The following is a 21930-nucleotide window of genomic DNA, read 5'->3' on the forward strand; positions in this document are numbered from 1 at the left end:
TTGATTTGTCTGACATCAAGATACCGGGATTCAAAAACAAAAAAGATAAAAAATCGAAGCAAACTCCAGATCTGGACATCAATGTTGAAGACCAAATTTCTGTATCGGCTCCAAAAGTTGATATAGGTATGCCGTCTATACCTAAACTGGAAGGAGAAATTAAAATCAAGGATACAGATTTACCATCTATCGATCTATCGGGAGTGAAGGCACCGAAACTTGATGTTAAAAAATCATCTGCAGGTATCAAAACACCCGAAGTTCCTACAATTGGTATTACAACCGACATCAAAACTCCAGATGTTAAGATTAAAAAAGGAAAATTACCGAAAGGATCTGTTGATATTGCAGTCGACATACAAGAAAAGGTTTCCGATCAAATTCCATCGACTGTTGATATCACAGTGCCATCCATACCTAAAGTTGAAGGAGAAATTATAATCAAAGACACTGAATTACCATCAATTAATCTACCAACGGTGAAAACACCTAAAGTTGAGGTTAAAACTCCTATGGCCGATATCAAGTCAACCAAATTTGATTTGTCTGACATCAAGATACCGGGATTCAAAAACAAAAAAGATAAAAAATCGAAGCAAACTCCAGATCTGGACATCAATGTTGAAGACCAAATTTCTGTATCGGCTCCAAAAGTTGATATAGGAATGACGTCTATACCTAAACTGGAAGGAGAAATTAAAATCAAGGATACAGATTTACCATCTATCGATCTATCGGGAGTGAAGGCACCGAAACTTGATGTTAAAAAATCATCTGCAGGTATCAAAACACCCGAAGTTCCTACAATTGGTATTACAACCGACATCAAAACTCCAGATGTTAAGATTAAAAAAGGAAAATTACCCAAAGGATCTGTTGATATTGCGGTCGACATACAGGAAAAGGTTTCCGATGAAATTCCATCGACTGTTGATATCACAGTGCCATCGATACCGAAAGTTGAAGGAGAAATTATAATCAAAGACACTGAATTACCATCAATTAATCTACCAACGGTGAAAACACCTAAAGTCGAGGTTAAAACTCCTATGGCCGATATCATGTCAACCAAATTTGATTTGCCTGACATCAAGATACCGGGATTCAAAAACAAAAAAGATAAAAAATCGAAGCAAACTCCAGATTTGGACATCAAAGTTGAAGACCAAATTTCTGTATCGGCTCCAAAAGTTGATATAGGAATGCCGCCTATACCTAAAATGGAAGGGGAAATTAAAATCAAGGATACAGATTTACCATCTATCGATCTATCGGGAGTGAAGGCACCGAAACTTGATGTTAAAAAATCATCTGCAGGTATCAAAACACCCGAAGTTCCTACAATTGGTATTACAACCGACATCAAAACTCCAGATGTTAAGATTAAAAAAGGAAAATTACCGAAAGGATCTGTTGATATTGCAGTCGACATACAAGAAAAGGTTTCCGATCAAATTCCATCGACTGTTGATATCACAGTACCATCCATACATAAAGTTGAAGGAGAAATTATAATCAAAGACACTGAATTACCATCAATTAATCTACCAACGGTGAAAACACCTAAAGTTGAGGTTAAAACTCCTATGGCCGATATCAAGTCAACCAAATTTGATTTGTCTGACATCAAGATACCGGGATTCAAAAACAAAAAAGATAAAAAATCGAAGCAAACTCCAGATCTGGACATCAATGTTGAAGACCAAATTTCTGTATCGGCTCCAAAAGTTGATATAGGAATGCCGTCTATACCTAAACTGGAAGGAGAAATTAAAATCAAGGATACAGATTTACCATCTATCGATCTATCGGGAGTGAAGGCACCGAAACTTGATGTTAAAAAATCATCTGCAGGTATCAAAACACCCGAAGTTCCTACAATTGGTATTACAACCGACATCAAAACTCCAGATGTTAAGATTAAAAAAGGAAAATTACCGAAAGGATCTGTTGATATTGCAGTCGACATACAAGAAAAGGTTTCCGATCAAATTCCATCGACTGTTGATATCACAGTGCCATCCATACCTAAAGTTGAAGGAGAAATTATAATCAAAGACACTGAATTACCATCAATTAATCTATCAACGGTGAAAACACCTAAAGTTGAGGTTAAAACTCCTATGGCCGATATCAAGTCAACCAAATTTGATTTGTCTGCAATCAAGATACCGGGATTCAAAAACAAAAAAGATAAAAAATCGAAGCAAACTCCAGATCTGGACATCAATGTTGAAGACCACCTTTCTGTATCGGCTCCAAAAGTTGATATAGGAATGCCGTCTATACCTAAACTGGAAGGAGAAATTAAAATCAAGGATACAGATTTACCATCTATCGATCTATCGGGAGTGAAGGCACCGAAACTTGACGTTAAAAAATCATCTGCAGGTATCAAAACACCCGAAGTTCCTACAATTGGTATTACAACCGACATCAAAACTCCAGATGTTAAGATTAAAAAAGGAAAATTACCCAAAGGTTCTGTTGATATTGCGGTCGACATACAGGAAAAGGTTTCCGATGAAATTCCATCGACTGTTGATATCACAGTGCCATCGATACCGAAAGTTGAAGGAGAAATTATAATCAAAGACATTGAACTACCATCAATTATTCTACCAACGGTGAAAACACCTAAAGTTGAGCTTAAAACTCCAATAACTGATATCAAGTCAACCGATTCGAAATTCGCCGCGATTCCTAACGTGAAAGATCTCGCAAATCTGTCTGGTTCGGATGTATCAATAATTAATGATTTAACAAAAAATATTCCCGATCTTGATATCGATGAACAAAATCTAGTCCAAGAATCGGATTCTGTTATTGGAAATGTTGAAGGAAGTTTGTCGTCAAATCTAAACGTAAATTCTCCATCGTTTTTAAGTAAATTGCGAAAAGGTCTAAAAATGTCAACATCAAAGACGAACAAGAAATCGAAAGATAAGGGTGTTACGGAAACATTAGAATCCGATGATATAACGAAATCGTTATTGAACGATTTCATCGAAAAAGAACGGGAGAGCACTGTCGTAAATGATTTACCAGGAACTGATGAAAATGTCGGTATTGATATTGGGTTCAATGAAAGTTCCAACGCAACGTTGTCAGGAGCCAAATTTATTTTGCCGATCAGTGATGACAAAACAGATGTTTCTGAGATATTAAAACAGTCACCATCAGGAATTCAGATCAATCAAACGGGTGCGGTCACCATTTCGATATCACGAAAAATTGTTAGACGTATCATAATCATCGATGGAAAAGAGATCGAGGTAGAAGAGATCATTGATGAACCTGAACCTGGTGCACCAGTTAAAAGTATTTTGAGAAGAACATTCAGAAACGGCGCGGAAGTAGTTGAGAATATTACCGATCCGGAGGAAATAGAAAAAATCTTACAGTTGTCTGTGCTCAACGATACAGTGAAGGATACCAGTGAAAGTGTGACAACTACAACAACGCGTAGAGTTATTAGACGCAAAATTATTGTTGACGGAAAAGAGTGTGTATTTGAAGACGAAATAGACCAACCGGTTACTGACGAGAGAACAGATAGAGTTATTTTAAAATCGTTCAATGACGGACTGGGGGATGTAGGTCAATTAACAAATCTCGATATGGTTCAAACATTTGACAGTGACGGAAAAACTGACCCTAACTTAATAACAAAAACAATAACGAGGAAATTTATAAAGCGTATAGTAATAGTGGATGGAAAAGAAAAGGTTGTAGATGAGGTAGTAGTTGAACCGGAGAATCATGGTTTTACTAAACCATTGCTGGGAGAAATTCAAAAAGACGGGAAAGAATGTTATGACATTTTTGCGAACCCCAATGATGGTAGTATAAACAGTGACTCTGATTTAATAAACGAAACTCGAACCGATAACATAACAACGATAATCAAAACACGAAGAATAATACGACGAATAATTATTGTTGACGGTAAAGAGACAGTTGTAGAGGAGGAAGTTGATGACCCCGAGGAATATGATGAAACGGATTTGGTTCACAAACAAAAAGATAACGAAAAAGCATTAGAACTATTTGATAACCCGACGGAATTATATAGATCAGAACATGGTAAAACCCAAACAATAACAAGTCGTACGATTAGAAAAATACGAAAAATAATAAAGCGAATTAAAGTAGAAGACGGCAAAGAAAAAGTTGTAGAAGAAATTGTAGAAGAACCAGTAGACGACCACACGATACACAAATTAAATGAATTAAAAGATTCAGACGAAATCCCTGATGATAAACTACTAACTAATATGACTGTTGACATTCCGTCGACATTTACAACATCTGTAAATATCAAAACACCACCAATACCTAAAATGGAAGGGGAAATTAAAATCAAGGATACAGATTTACCATCTATCGATCTATCGGGAGTGAAGGCACCGAAACTTGATGTTAAAAAATCATCTGCAGGTATCAAAACACCCGAAGTTCCTACAATTGGTATTACAACCGACATCAAAACTCCAGATGTTAAGATTAAAAAAGGAAAATTACCGAAAGGATCTGTTGATATTGCAGTCGACATACAAGAAAAGGTTTCCGATCAAATTCCATCGACTGTTGATATCACAGTGCCATCCATACCTAAAGTTGAAGGAGAAATTATAATCAAAGACACTGAATTACCATCAATTAATCTACCAACGGTGAAAACACCTAAAGTTGAGGTTAAAACTCCTATGGCCGATATCAAGTCAACCAAATTTGATTTGTCTGACATCAAGATACCGGGATTCAAAAACAAAAAAGATAAAAAATCGAAGCAAACTCCAGATCTGGACATCAATGTTGAAGACCAAATTTCTGTATCGGCTCCAAATGTTGATATAGGAATGCCGTCTATACCTAAAATGGAAGGGGAAATTAAAATCAAGGATACAGATTTACCATCTATCGATCTATCGGGAGTGAAGGCACCGAAACTTGATGTTAAAAAATCATCTGCAGGTATCAAAACACCCGAAGTTCCTACAATTGGTATTACAACCGACATCAAAACTCCAGATGTTAAGATTAAAAAAGGAAAATTACCGAAAGGATCTGTTGATATTGCAGTCGACATACAAGAAAAGGTTTCCGATCAAATTCCATCGACTGTTGATATCACAGTACCATCCATACCTAAAGTTGAAGGAGAAATTATAATCAAAGACACTGAATTACCATCAATTAATCTACCAACGGTGAAAACAACTACAGTTCAGGTGAAAACTCCAATAACTGATATCAAGTCAACCAAATTTGATATGTCTGGCATCAAGATACCGGGATTCAAAAACAAAAAAGATAAAAAATCGAAGCAAACTCCAGATCTGGACATCAATGTTGAAGACCACCTTTCTGTATCGGCTCCAAAAGTTGATATAGGAATGCCGTCTTTACCTAAAATGGAAGGAGAAATTAAAATCAAGGATACAGATTTACCATCTATCGATCTATCGGGAGTGAAGGCACCGAAACTTGATGTTAAAAAATCATCTGCAGGTATCAAAACACCCGCAGTTCCTACAATTGGTATTGCAACCGACGTAAAAACTCCAGATGTTAAGATTAAAAAAGGAAAATCACCCAAAGGATCTGTTGATATTGCAGTCGACATACAAGAAAAGGTTTCCGATCAAATTCCATCGACTGTTGATATCACAGTACCATCCATACCTAAAGTTGAAGGAGAAATTATAATCAAAGACACTGAATTACCATCAATTAATCTACCAACGGTGAAAACACCTAAAGTTGAGGTTAAAACTCCTATGGCCGATATCAAGTCAACCAAATTTGATTTGTCTGACATCAAGATACCGGGATTCAAAAACAAAAAAGATAAAAAATCGAAGCAAACTCCAGATCTGGACATCAATGTTGAAGACCAAATTTCTGTATCGGCTCCAAAAGTTGATATAGGAATGACGTCTATACCTAAACTGGAAGGAGAAATTAAAATCAAGGATACAGATTTACCATCTATCGATCTATCGGGAGTGAAGGCACCGAAACTTGATGTTAAAAAATCATCTGCAGGTATCAAAACACCCGAAGTTCCTACAATTGGTATTACAACCGACATCAAAACTCCAGATGTTAAGATTAAAAAAGGAAAATTACCGAAAGGATCTGTTGATATTGCAGTCGACATACAAGAAAAGGTTTCCGATCAAATTCCATCGACTGTTGATATCACAGTACCATCCATACCTAAAGTTGAAGGAGAAATTATAATCAAAGACACTGAATTACCATCAATTAATCTACCAACGGTGAAAACAACTACAGTTCAGGTGAAAACTCCAATAACTGATATCAAGTCAACCAAATTTGATTTGTCTGACATCAAGATACAGGGATTCAAAAACAAAAAAGATAAAAAATCGAAGCAAACTCCAGATCTGGACATCAATGTTGAAGACCAAATTTCTGTATCGGCTCCAAAAGTTGATATAGGAATGCCGTCTATACCTAAAATGGAAGGAGAAATTCAAATCAAGAATACAGATTTACCATCTATCGATCTATCGGGAGTGAAGGCACCGAAAATTGTTGTTAAAAAATCATCTGCAGGTATCAAAACACCCGAAGTTCCTACAATTGGTATTACAACCGACATAAAAACTCCAGATGTTAAGATTAAAAAAGGAAAATTACCGAAAGGATCTGTTGATATTGCAGTCGACATACAAGAAAAGGTTTCCGATCAAATTCCATCGACTGTTGATATCACAGTACCATCCATACCTAAAGTTAAAGGAGAAATTATAATCAAAGACACTGAATTACCATCAATTAATCTACCAACGGTGAAAACACCTAAAGTCGAGGTTAAAACTCCTATGGCCGATATCAAGTCAACCAAATTTGATTTGTCTGACATCAAGATACCGGGATTCAAAAACAAAAAAGATAAAAAATCGAAGCAAACTCCAGATCTGGACATCAATGTTGAAGACCAAATTTCTGTATCGGCTCCAAAAGTTTATATAGGAATGCCGTCTATACCTAAAATGGAAGGGGAAATTAAAATCAAGGATACAGATTTACCATCTATCGATCTATCGGGAGTGAAGGCACCGAAACTTGATGTTAAAAAATCATCTGCAGGTATCAAAACACCCGAAGTTCCTACAATTGGTATTACAACCGACATCAAAACTCCAGATGTTAAGATTAAAAAAGGAAAATTACCGAAAGGATCTGTTGATATTGCAGTCGACATACAAGAAAAGGTTTCCGATCAAATTCCATCGACTGTTGATATCACAGTACCATCCATACCTAAAGTTGAAGGAGAAATTATAATCAAAGACACTGAATTACCATCAATTAATCTACCAACGGTGAAAACACCTAAAGTCGAGGTTAAAACTCCTATGGCCGATATCAAGTCAACCAAATTTGATTTGTCTGACATCAAGATACCGGGATTCAAAAACAAAAAAGATAAAAAATCGAAGCAAACTCCAGATCTGGACATCAATGTTGAAGACCAAATTTCTGTATCGGCTCCAAAAGTTGATATAGGAATGCCGTCTATACCTAAAATGGAAGGGGAAATTAAAATCAAGGATACAGATTTACCATCTATCGATCTATCGGGAGTGAAGGCACCGAAACTTGATGTTAAAAAATCATCTGCAGGTATCAAAACACCCGAAGTTCCTACAATTGGTATTACAACCGACATCAAAACTCCAGATGTTAAGATTAAAAAAGGAAAATTACCGAAAGGATCTGTTGATATTGCAGTCGACATACAAGAAAAGGTTTCCGATCAAATTCCATCGACTGTTGATATCACAGTACCATCCATACCTAAAGTTGAAGGAGAAATTATAATCAAAGACACTGAATTACCATCAATTAATCTACCAACGGTGAAAACACCTAAAGTCGAGGTTAAAACTCCTATGGCCGATATCAAGTCAACCAAATTTGATTTGTCTGACATCAAGATACCGGGATTCAAAAACAAAAAAGATAAAAAATCGAAGCAAACTCCAGATCTGGACATCAATGTTGAAGACCAAATTTCTGTATCGGCTCCAAAAGTTGATATAGGAATGCCGTCTATACCTAAAATGGAAGGGGAAATTAAAATCAAGGATACAGATTTACCATCTATCGATCTATCGGGAGTGAAGGCACCGAAACTTGATGTTAAAAAATCATCTGCAGGTATCAAAACACCCGAAGTTCCTACAATTGGTATTACAACCGACATCAAAACTCCAGATGTTAAGATTAAAAAAGGAAAATTACCGAAAGGATCTGTTGATATTGCAGTCGACATACAAGAAAAGGTTTCCGATCAAATTCCATCGACTGTTGATATCACAGTACCATCCATACCTAAAGTTGAAGGAGAAATTATAATCAAAGACACTGAATTACCATCAATTAATCTACCAACGGTGAAAACAACTACAGTTCAGGTGAAAACTCCAATAACTGATATCAAGTCAACCAAATTTGATTTGTCTGACATCAAGATACCGGGATTCAAAAACAAAAAAGATAAAAAATCGAAGCAAACTCCAGATCTGGACATCAATGTTGAAGACCAAATTTCTGTATCGGCTCCAAAAGTTGATATAGGAATGACGTCTATACCTAAACTGGAAGGAGAAATTAAAATCAAGGATACAGATTTACCATCTATCGATCTATCGGGAGTGAAGGCACCGAAACTTGATGTTAAAAAATCATCTGCAGGTATCAAAACACCCGAAGTTACTACAATTGGTATTACAACTGACATCAAAACTCCAGATGTTAAGATTAAAAAAGAAAAATTACCGAAAAGATCTGTTGATATTGCAGTCGACATACAAGAAAAGGTTTCCGATCAAATTCCATCGACTGTTGATATCACAGTACCATCCATACCTAAAGTTGAAGGAGAAATTATAATCAAAGACACTGAAGTACCATCAATTAATCAACCAACGGTGAAAACACCTAAAGTTGAGGTTAAAACTCCTATGGCCGGTATCAAGTCAACCAAATTTGATTTGTCTGACATCAAGATACCGGGATTCAAAAACAAAAAAGATAAAAAATCGAAGCAAACTCCAGATCTGGACATCAATGTTGAAGACCAAATTTCTGTATCGGCTCCAAAAGTTGATATAGGAATGCAGTCTATACCTAAAATGGAAGGGGAAATTAAAATCAAGGATACAGATTTACCATCTATCGATCTATCGGGAGTGAAGGCACCGAAACTTGATGTTAAAAAATCATCTGCAGGTATCAAAACACCCGAAGTTCCTACAATTGGTATTACAACCGACATCAAAACTCCAGATGTTAAGATTAAAAAAGGAAAATTACCGAAAGGATCTGTTGATATTGCAGTCGACATACAAGAAAAGGTTTCCGATCAAATTCCATCGACTGTTGATATCACAGTACCATCCATACCTAAAGTTGAAGGAGAAATAATAATCAAAGACACTGAATTACCATCAATTAATCTACCAACGGTGGAAACACCTAAAGTCGAGGTTAAAACTCCTATGGCCGATATCAAGTCAACCAAATTTGATTTGTCTGACATCAAGATACCGGGATTCAAAAACAAAAAAGATAAAAAATCGAAGCAAACTCCAGATCTGGACATCAATGTTGAAGACCAAATTTCTGTATCGGCTCCAAAAGTTGATATAGGAATGCCGTCTATACCTAAAATGGAAGGGGAAATTAAAATCAAGGATACAGATTTACCATCTATCGATCTATCGGGAGTGAAGGCACCGAAACTTGATGTTAAAAAATCATCTGCAGGTATCAAAACACCCGAAGTTCCTACAATTGGTATTACAACCGACATCAAAACTCCAGATGTTAAGATTAAAAAAGGAAAATTACCGAAAGGATCTGTTGATATTGCAGTCGACATACAAGAAAAGGTTTCCGATCAAATTCCATCGACTGTTGATATCACAGTACCATCCATACCTAAAGTTGAAGGAGAAATTATAATCAAAGACACTGAATTACCATCAATTAATCTACCAACGGTGAAAACACCTAAAGTTGAGGTTAAAACTCCTATGGCCGATATCAAGCCAACCAAATTTGATTTGTCTGACATCAAGATACCGGGATTCAAAAACAAAAAAGATAAAAAATCGAAGCAAACTCCAGATCTGGACATCAATGTTGAAGACCAAATTTCTGTATCGGCTCCAAAAGTTGATATAGGAATGCCGTCTATACCTAAAATGGAAGGAGAAATTCAAATCAAGGATACAGATTTACCATCTATCGATCTATCGGGAGTGAAGGCACCGAAAATTGTTGTTAAAAAATCATCTGCAGGTATCAAAACACCCGAAGTTCCTACAATTGGTATTACAACCGACATCAAAACTCCAGATGTTAAGATTAAAAAAGGAAAATTACCGAAAGGATCTGTTGATATTGCAGTCGACATACAAGAAAAGGTTTCCGATCAAATTCCATCGACTGTTGATATCACAGTACCATCCATACCTAAAGTTGAAGGAGAAATTATAATCAAAGACACTGAATTACCATCAATTAATCTACCAACGGTGAAAACACCTAAAGTCGAGGTTAAAACTCCTATGGCCGATATCAAGTCAACCAAATTTGATTTGTCTGACATCAAGATACCGGGATTCAAAAACAAAAAAGATAAAAAATCGAAGCAAACTCCAGATCTGGACATCAATGTTGAAGACCAAATTTCTGTATCGGCTCCAAAAGTTGATATAGGAATGCCGTCTATACCTAAAATGGAAGGGGAAATTAAAATCAAGGATACAGATTTACCATCTATCGATCTATCGGGAGTGAAGGCACCGAAACTTGATGTTAAAAAATCATCTGCAGGTATCAAAACACCCGAAGTTCCTACAATTGGTATTACAACCGACATCAATACTCCAGATGTTAAGATTAAAAAAGGAAAATTACCGAAAGGATCTGTTGATATTGCAGTCGACATACAAGAAAAGGTTTCCGATCAAATTCCATCGACTGTTGATATCACAGTACCATCCATACCTAAAGTTGAAGGAGAAATTATAATCAAAGACACTGAATTACCATCAATTAATCTACCAACGGTGAAAACACCTAAAGTCGAGGTTAAAACTCCTATGGCCGATATCAAGTCAACCAAATTTGATTTGTCTGACATCAAGATACCGGGATTCAAAAACAAAAAAGATAAAAAATCGAAGCAAACTCCAGATCTGGACATCAATGTTGAAGACCAAATTTCTGTATCGGCTCCAAAAGTTGATATAGGAATGCCGTCTATACCTAAAATGGAAGGGGAAATTAAAATCAAGGATACAGATTTACCATCTATCGATCTATCGGGAGTGAAGGCACCGAAACTTGATGTTAAAAAATCATCTGCAGGTATCAAAACACCCGAAGTTCCTACAATTGGTATTACAACCGACATCAAAACTCCAGATGTTAAGATTAAAAAAGGAAAATTACCGAAAGGATCTGTTGATATTGCAGTCGACATACAAGAAAAGGTTTCCGATCAAATTCCATCGACTGTTGATATCACAGTACCATCCATACCTAAAGTTGAAGGAGAAATTATAATCAAAGACACTGAATTACCATCAATTAATCTACCAACGGTGAAAACAACTACAGTTCAGGTGAAAACTCCAATAACTGATATCAAGTCAACCAAATTTGATTTGTCTGACATCAAGATACCGGGATTCAAAAACAAAAAAGATAAAAAATCGAAGCAAACTCCAGATCTGGACATCAATGTTGAAGACCAAATTTCTGTATCGGCTCCAAAAGTTGATATAGGAATGACGTCTATACCTAAACTGGAAGGAGAAATTAAAATCAAGGATACAGATTTACCATCTATCGATCTATCGGGAGTGAAGGCACCGAAACTTGATGTTAAAAAATCATCTGCAGGTATCAAAACACCCGAAGTTACTACAATTGGTATTACAACTGACATCAAAACTCCAGATGTTAAGATTAAAAAAGAAAAATTACCGAAAAGATCTGTTGATATTGCAGTCGACATACAAGAAAAGGTTTCCGATCAAATTCCATCGACTGTTGATATCACAGTACCATCCATACCTAAAGTTGAAGGAGAAATTATAATCAAAGACACTGAAGTACCATCAATTAATCAACCAACGGTGAAAACACCTAAAGTTGAGGTTAAAACTCCTATGGCCGGTATCAAGTCAACCAAATTTGATTTGTCTGACATCAAGATACCGGGATTCAAAAACAAAAAAGATAAAAAATCGAAGCAAACTCCAGATCTGGACATCAATGTTGAAGAACACATTTCTGTATCGGCTCCAAAAGTTGATATAGGAATGCCGTCTATACCTAAACTGGAAGGAGAAATTCAAATCAAGGATACAGATTTACCATCTATCGATCTATCGGGAGTGAAGGCACCGAAACTTGATGTTAAAAAATCATCTGCAGGTATCAAAACACCCGAAGTTACTACAATTGGTATTACAACCGACATCAAAACTCCAGATGTTAAGATTAAAAAAGGAAAATTACCGAAAGGATCTGTTGATATTGCAGTCGACATACAAGAAAAGGTTTCCGATCAAATTCCATCGACTGTTGATATCACAGTACCATCCATACCTAAAGTTGAAGGAGAAATTATAATCAAAGACACTGAACTACCACCAATTATTCTACCAACGGTGAAAACACCTAAAGTTGAGCTTAAAACTCCAATAACTGATATCAAGTCAACCGATTCGAAATTCGCAGCGATTCCTAACGTGAATGATCTCGCAAATCTGTCTGGTTCGGATGTATCAATAATTAATGATTTAACAAAAAATATTCCCGATCTTGATATCGATGAACAAAATCTAGTCCAAGAATCGGATTCTGTTATTGGAAATGTTGAAGGAAGTTTGTCGTCAAATCTAAACGTAAATTCTCCATCGTTTTTAAGTAAATTGCGAAAAGGTTTAAAAATGTCAACATCAAAGACGAACAAGAAATCGAAAGATAAGGGTGTTACGGAAACATTAGAATCCGATGATATAACGAAATCGTTATTGAACGATTTCATCGAAAAAGAACGGGAGAGCACTGTCGTAAATGATTTACCAGGAACTGATGAAAATGTCGGTATTGATATTGGGTTCAATGAAAGTTCCAACGCACCGTTGTCAGGAGCCAAATTTATTTTGCCGATCAGTGATGACAAACCAGATGTTTCTGAGATATTAAAACAGTCACCATCAGGAATTCAGATCAATCAAACGGGTGCGGTCACCACTTCGATATCACGAAAAATTGTTAGACGTATCATAATCATCGATGGAAAAGAGATCGAGGTAGAAGAGATCATTGATGAACCTGAACCTGGTGCACCAGTTAAATGTATTTTGAGAAGAACATTCAGAAACGGCGGTGAAGTAGTTGAGAATATTACCGATCCGGAGGAAATAGAAAAAATCTTACAGTTGTCTGTGCTCAACGATACAGTGAAGGATACCAGTGAAAGTGTGACAACTACAACAACGCGTAGAGTTATTAGACGCAAAATTATTGTTGACGGAAAAGAGTGTGTATTTGAAGACGAAATAGACCAACCGGTTACTGACGAGAGAACAGATAGAGTTATTTTAAAATCGTTCAATGACGGACTGGGGGATGTAGGTCAATTAACAAATCTCGATATGGTTCAAACATTTGACAGTGACGGAAAAACTGACCCTAACTTAATAACAAAAACAATAACGAGGAAATTTATAAAGCGTATAGTGATAGTGGACGGAAAAGAAAAGGTTGTAGATGAGGTAGTTGATGATCCTGATTCCGTTGTTTTAAGATCAATGAAGGATGGTATGGAAGTTGTTAAACCTCATCATAGCCCAATCGCTTTTCTTAAATTTGAACGGGACCATAGTAGTTTTGTCGACTTAAGTGAGCATAAGTTTACAAATCCAACATCGGATTCCATTGATACCCCTCTAATTATGTCTTATCCTAAGAATATTATATTGAAAAAGTTGATTGGTGATAGTGGTAGATATCAATTTGTGATAGATAAGGTTGACGATCGACTACCAAGAGTAAACTCGATAATACTTAATGACTTGACTGTTTCAAGTAATCGCCTTAATAGTATTAAAAATAATATTTTGAGATCAGACAGTAAAGACAAATATACTTTGTATTCTGCATTCTTTGAAGAGATTTGGGAGCTATTGGATGTTATCACATTCCACATCTCAAAACATAAAGTAAGTACCCCTTATTTGTATTAGTTGGTCACATATTTAATTCTTTGTAGTTTTATTATTTGTATTTGAAGTATTGATTTTGAGTTTTACATTTTTTATACCAGTCGTTTGTATGTGTCAATTTTTTTTAGTATTTTTATGTATTATGTATTATTTAGTATAATTTTTTATTATTACTAATACTTTCTTTCTTTAAATTGTTTGTTTACATTTTAGTTCCCTAGTTTAGGTTTGGTTAGTTTGTTCAACTGTACAGAATATTTAAGCCTGAAGTTTCCTTTCTATTCTATACTTTATAATATATTTACAGTTTATATTCCTACTATAAACCAATCGGATCTCAACTCATTTGATGATGACACAACAATAATTACGTCAAATATCAAGACTGATATTGCTTCTTAAAATCAACAATTCCATTAAAGTAAAATTGTATCTCTAGGCCAAAATTTTGTAAAGCTAAAATCATTGACGAATAGTCAACTCAGTTGACTGTTTTCTGAACATAATGGAATTCCCCCCTACCAAAGTCCAATAACAATCAAATTCTACTTTATCAGTTAACCAAATATTTATGTATCGCTCTTTACTAAAATATATTAATGTAGTCAACCTTTTACTGAAATAGCCAAAGATACGAGCAACTAAACTCGACCTTTATTTACTTTAACCTCTACTTGAATGTATCTCGAGTCTCTAAAATAATTTACAGCTATACAAAACATTCATCATGTTAGTGTAGGACATTTGTTATCCAAATATCAGGCCAAGCAAAACCCACAGACATTGACCCAAAATTTAAGCCTTTTAATCAATTACCCTTATTTTGAAAAATTGTGAATTATTTAACACCGTAATGTTATCAAAAATGTGACCCGCCGCGCCACACGCATTCCCATAAGGCCGGCCGAATGCTTTCCGTGTTCTTATAGTCCAGGCAAATTAGACTCATTTTTGACAAATAGCGAAAAAAAAAGCTGGAAAGCTGAATTTTGGTATACACCTTTATTGAAGGGTACTAAGTAACATACTAAAAGTCCCCTAAGATTTGATGACCGCTACCTCCGCTAGAGCGCGCTTTGTGCAAGAAAAATCAGTTTTTCTCAAATAACTCGGTTGTTATTAAGATTATAAGAAAAGTACCTAAATACTATATTATAGAAGAGGTAATTACCTATAAAAAATGTACCTACAATATATTTCGTGGGATCAATATTTACCTTGATAATCGGACATCCAATATTATAGAATTGGTAATTTCTGTCTTACGGCGTCCGTAATTGTGACTATAACACAGTTTTTTTTTTGTATTAATTTTGTATAAATGAGCGGTTTATTGTTTTATAATTATTATCTAAACATAAAATAACTATTACATATAGAGGTAACCGGTAGGTATATAATAATAAAAATTAATATTGGTTAATATCGCGATGACACAATTTCGGTTACTACTTGACAAACAAAATATTATTTATTTATTAACTTAAACAAAACTTTATTTATAACATAATCATCTTGATTTTTATGTAATTTTGGTCGTTTTTGAACACTAGTAGTAGGTGTATCATCATCACTGCAATGTACCTATTTGAATAACACGACATCGAAATAATTTATATAGAAAAATAATCTATTATATAGTTATAAATTTATAATCATATTTTATTTCTTCAAAACTATAAAAAATATTAAAAATCAGGAAATTAATGAAAATAACATTTTGAAACGTCAATATTTTCAGAAAAATATTATTTTGTTAGATATCGCAATGGGTAAATCCTCGCGGGACATCCTGTATAGGTATCTATGCAAACAGTTGACAAGCTAAAAACCATTTAAAAAATGTTCATCCTAAATCAACTTACCATTTAAACCCTTTTATTTATAACATATCCACTCTCACATTACCACAAATTTCCAATCGAACAAAAAGAACCTTGTTAAAAAATTTTCTAAAAAAGAAAATATAAATAATAAGAAGTGATGTAAGAGATCATCTTCACACGATTCATGTTTTATATTATATACTTATTATGTGATTCTTATTATTTATTGTTTTTATTTCATAAACAGATGAAATATATTTAAATTACTAATGTATATAATATACCAATTAAATATTCATAAATAAATATATTTTTTTTAGAAGATTTTAAGGTTTGATAATATTTATTTTGTTATGATTTCCAAATTAATTGATGGGCGATCGCGTGTGAGGATATGATTAATTTAATGCAATAAAATCATTTTACTAATTTCAAATAATATTAAATAATTTTCACTAAGAACAAATATTTGTTTTACTTCAGATTTATATTGTAAAACATATTTTTATTCAAAAATAATATCGATAAGGACAATAATTAAAGTTTTTTTTTTTATTGTAGTGCATAGTAGATGGCACTATAGGATATTGATTGATAGTTTTAATATTTTTGTTTAGAAAGTTAGTGGTGCTGGCTTGGAATTTTTCTTGGAAGAACCTATAAACTCAAAACAAATTTTAAATCAAATTGAATCAGTCGTAAAAGAAGTATCAAACATAAAAGAAAAACAAACCAGTACAAATGAAGAATTTGAAAAAATTAAATCAATGATGGAAAAACTCCGAAATAAAACAAAATTAGTTAAACGTGAAATTGATAGTTTCAACGAAGATGTTAATTTGGTGGATTGGCAGAATCAAATATTAGCAATTGAAAATGTTCATAAAAAAATAGAACAATATAAATCAGATTTTGAACAATTAAAAAAAGGAAAATCATCATATCAAGTAAGTTTGTGATTATAATTTTACTAATTTTAAGATCGATGTACACAATTTTAAAAAGAATACTCAACACGTTGTTTAAATATTTTAAATTTGTTTCATTCATACTAGTGTTCCATCTTATTGTTTAGGAAAAACTTAAAAAATTGGAAATATTATTTGTTCATAATCAATTAGTCATTGAAGAATTATTGGATATTATAAGTATTTACAAAGTGAAATATAACTCAAAAAATAAATTACCAGACGACACATATAAATATTTAAGAGCTGCGATCAAACTAGATAAAGAATTGGAAAATACAACTAAATTTTTTATTGATGAAATCGAAGAAGATAAATTTACCAATTTTAACTCTAATCAGTTAGAATCGGTTTGCGGACCCGTGAAAAATTCTAATGAAAATACAATTAAATACTATAACATCAAACATATTATGGTATAGTAAACTTTAAAATATTTACTGTAATTTTTAATGTTAGTTGATGAAAATATTATTGTTATAGGAGGATCTTGACAAATATCACCACATCACTACAAAATTGATCAACATAAAGACTTTATTAGAATCTCAGAAACCTGATAAAAACGCAATAAAATATTTGGATACAGAACTAAATAGATCACAGTTAAATGTAAAAAAACTTCTATCCATTCAGAATGAGTGGACTCGTTTAGAAGATATTTTAACGGCTGAACAAAAATGGTTAGATGAAGTTGGAGTGTCAATTCTTGACCTAACGAAAATTACATCGATAAATTATGTTCAAGCACTGTCTAACACACAAGTAAAAATGTTGAGCAAATAAGCAAATAATTATATTTTGTTCCTAATAATAGCTAGCTTTGTGTTAAATATTTATAATTTAATATATTAATTTGATTTTTTTTCCGACTTTTTCATAGAGTACTATCACAGATGTGACTATTCATTACGACAAACTTATATATTTGAAGGACTCTATAGAAAAACTCCAGAATCAAATTGATGTGAAACCGTTATTGTATATTTGTGAACAGCATACAAATGATACATTCAAACTAAAAAATAATTTGAGAGCTAAGGAAATACGCTTGACAACATTCAAGAAACAATTTGATAAGTACAGTAAACTCAAGAACAACATTGAGTTGAATTTGCCACGCATTACATCAAATTTGGAAAATACTACCTCAAATCAGGAAATCATCGATAACAATGTGAGAATGCGTTACTGTTAATAATGTTTAAATATCTTAATATATAAAATGTTTTGATATCATTAATAATAATTCATACTTTATATTATATTTATTTGTAAAATTTTTAATTAGATAATTCGATATGAGTTGGAGATTGTAGAAGAATCTATTAGAACTTGTTCTGATAGTTTGAATGAATCACTCGATATTCTTGCTATCTCCGATGGACAAGGTGAAATCGAAACTATGGGGTCACTTGCAACAGAATGCAAAGCATTAAGAGATAAACTGAATAAAATAAGGTCTACTGTGGACAATTGTGATGCTTCAAAAATATTTAAACACCTTGAAACTGCTTTAGAAAAACCGAAAGACACATTAGTAGACCATATTAAGACGCTCAAAGTATGTTTACAATAATTAATTAGTTTTAATTGAATTTAAATAAAATTGAATATTTTCGTTTTATTTCCAGGGAGTTTCGTATGAAATAATCGCCATCGGGAATCTTGAAAACAATGGACAAGAGTTAAGCGCCTTCCAAAGTCAATGTAATAGCCAACTAAAATATTATTTGGATTTAAATAGCAAAACTGAAAATATGCTTAACATTATATTCGAGCTTACTAACGACATAAACAATGCTGATTACACTATGTCAGAATTAGAAAATGAATCACATAAAGACAGGCACACTTCCGAAACAGCAATATGCAAAACATATCATGTAAGCTGTAATGTATTTATATTATATTTACTTATTTTTTCAAAAATTATAAACTTTTTTTCAATTTACAGCAAGTTTCAGACAATATGAAAAACATACAACAAACGCTATCATTGACTTCTCAGCAGTTGAAACAATTAAAGGATGGTCTTAAGCCCTTTAAAAAAGACAGAAAATCATTGGAATCCAGTGTGAATGAAGTTGAAAAACGGTATAAACAATTAAAAACAAAACATCAAAATGTACTCAAAACGTTGGAAAATAAATGCAACTATTGGACAATGGTCGACGAGCTATTACTAAAAATTAGAGTAAAAAATAATCATATAATCAATTTAACAATAATTCCACAAGACTCGGACATATTAGCAGGAAAACATTTAGAAGCAATATTGAAACACCTTAAGGTAAATATTTTGAATGTTTTATTTTATAATATGTTGATTCACGATAAAAAAAATAGTATCATTTAGTAAATTCTGTTTGAGCTGATTTTTCAACATTTAGCTGATGGTACCCGGTGTCAATATAATTTTGTCCAAAAAATTACACTCTACGGGAATAATAATCCTATTCTATAAAATTATAAAAATTGATAATATTTTTGTAACTAATAGAGGCTAATATTCTACAGACCGCATTGAACTCTGTTTTTCAATATTTTAATTTAAAACTTTATAATATGTTTTCAAAAATAATACAATTTATAGTTCATTTTACAAAATATGTTATACCATTATTTGGATTAAAATAAAAATATTGGAGTTCAATATAGCTAGTGGGAAATATTTTTCTTTCAGATAAAAAAATAGTTTTTAAAATCCGATAAACCCACAAGGTCTGATTATTAATTATTCTTGTAAATTCATTTTTTCGATTTAACACAACGAATCAATAACCTATATACCAGGCGGCAGACAGTAACTCCGTGGAAAATTATTTAAATTATTGAGGTGTCAACTAAAATATATAATTGTTATAAAATTGCAGGAAATTTAATCCAGATCTTTGTTTGGCTTAATAATAATAATTTTTTAGTAACGAAGATTCAAAATAAATAATTTCATATTTTGATCGTTTACTTTTGATTTTCGAGGATACGAGTTGATCGTTTTTCTTCAAATATATGGATTATGATTTAGTGATAGATATGTAAAATAATAATAAAGATAAAAAATACGTTTGAATTGATAAAATTAAAAAATATCTGATTAAGGAAATGGATGCACCAATGCACGCTGAGGTCTTTAAGGTGATATTTTTTTTACAAATATTCGTCACTCATTCGTAAGAGTTTTATTGTAAAAATAATTGTAATTTAAATAATTTCGATTTTTATCATAATAAAATATCATAGAAATAAATATAATTCATATTCATTGATAAAAAAAATGAATTACGAACTCCTAATAACGGTAAAGAGTTTTTAAGTTAAACTAACAAAAAAGAATATTTTTAAAAATGTCACTAAGACATGACTATGAACTATACATTTTCAATATATCTACAAGATTACAGAGTATGAAGATTTTCTATAATCACGATCTGTATCCAAGTTAAAAAGTTAAACAAGTAAACATGATTCGTAATCAAAAGTATTCTTTTTCTTTACCACATAACTGTGCAAGTGATTCATAGAATGCAATATTTTGAGATTTCCCGTGCAAAACAATAATATCGCCACGATTGATAGTTGTAAATCTTATCGATTACACGCCTATAATTTCAAACTCGACTGCGTTTGAAAAGCACTAAAAAAAAAATTCTATCGCGAACGTTTTCCCCTCGATGCTTGACTTTCAATGCAGCGGATGGTGGCTAACGAATTCCGCCGATTTCCGACGGTCGTATATGTCACATTCCTACGTCGGCCAAGACCAAACGACACGTGCGTACGAAAATAAAACCATTCTATTTCCGGTGTACGTTCCCGTCCCGAGTACATAATATATTTTATAATATTATCGTCGAGCTAAGTGTTTAAGTATTTAGAGCTCGCATGCCGTTCTTCTATCACTATAATTCGGAAGACGGCGACGACAACGCCACTCACAGCGTATACATGAACCGTTGACAGGTCTATTGAACACTTAGTCGCTTTTGGCATCAAATCATCAATACACACCGATAAAGACTTATTTACATCATGAGAAATGTTACGTATATATATTAGTTTTCATAACATTTTTTATTCTTCCGATACACTATAGACTATAGTTGTAGGTCGGTAATAATCATAGTTCTTGATTCAGGGGTACGGGCGCAAGAGACTGAGTATCACATATTGTTCCAATATTTTACCGCATCCATACCTCCTTTTTTTTTAGTTGAATTAATAATATAGTGGCATACTACATAAGCCAATGTGATGATGAAGATACTAAGAATATTGAATGGATATTAAATAATTAACATATAACATAAAACATAATATTAACTCTAAATTATTCATTATAATACGTATATTTTATGTGCTACTAACCATGTTTCATACAACCATAGTTACAAATGAAATTGTATTTAATTAACTGAATATAATTTATATTGTACACCACACAAAATATAATGATTTTGTAGATCAAAAAATTGCATTCTGAATTTAAAATAAATTCGAGACAAATTTGATTCAAGAAATTACCTTGTAATGTAATCTAACATAAATAAAACATTTTAATTTTAATATTATTGTATATTTTAGACATCAGTTGGTACTTACCTATTAGAAAAATTCATACATGTTGTTTTTATTTCGTATTTAAGTGGAAAAGTGATTGATTTCACCGAATTTGTTTTAATATTTAAGCATAAATGAATTGTAGTACATAAGTTAAAATGTAAAGTTTATTTTGCACACTCTTTAAATGTTTTTTTTTATAATATAAATTATATTATATGCTTATTTATTATTTTAATGATATAATAATTATTTGTTTATGAACAAATGTATTATTTTATT

At 32.8% G+C, this 21930-nt stretch overlaps 1 protein-coding gene across 1 annotated transcript in view; it reads left to right on the plus strand.

Annotated features, from left to right (window-relative positions):
• Positions 1-21930, plus strand: part of LOC107168302 (uncharacterized) — a 60204-nt gene that overhangs the window by 23453 nt on the left and 14821 nt on the right. The window contains exons 7-14 of the mRNA XM_089225836.1: positions 21-14291; positions 16738-17067; positions 17196-17504; positions 17572-17853; positions 17972-18265; positions 18380-18652; positions 18723-18974; positions 19046-19381. Of these exons, the coding sequence (XP_089081962.1) occupies positions 21-14291; positions 16738-17067; positions 17196-17504; positions 17572-17853; positions 17972-18265; positions 18380-18652; positions 18723-18974; positions 19046-19381 (16347 nt within the window). The remainder of the gene's footprint in view (positions 1-20; positions 14292-16737; positions 17068-17195; positions 17505-17571; positions 17854-17971; positions 18266-18379; positions 18653-18722; positions 18975-19045; positions 19382-21930) is intronic.

This window comes from Diuraphis noxia, unplaced genomic scaffold (assembly GCF_037042655.1).
Source record: "Diuraphis noxia isolate RWA-SAM2 unplaced genomic scaffold, SU_Dnox_SAM2 contig0004, whole genome shotgun sequence".
Lineage (NCBI taxonomy): Eukaryota > Metazoa > Arthropoda > Insecta > Hemiptera > Aphididae > Diuraphis > Diuraphis noxia.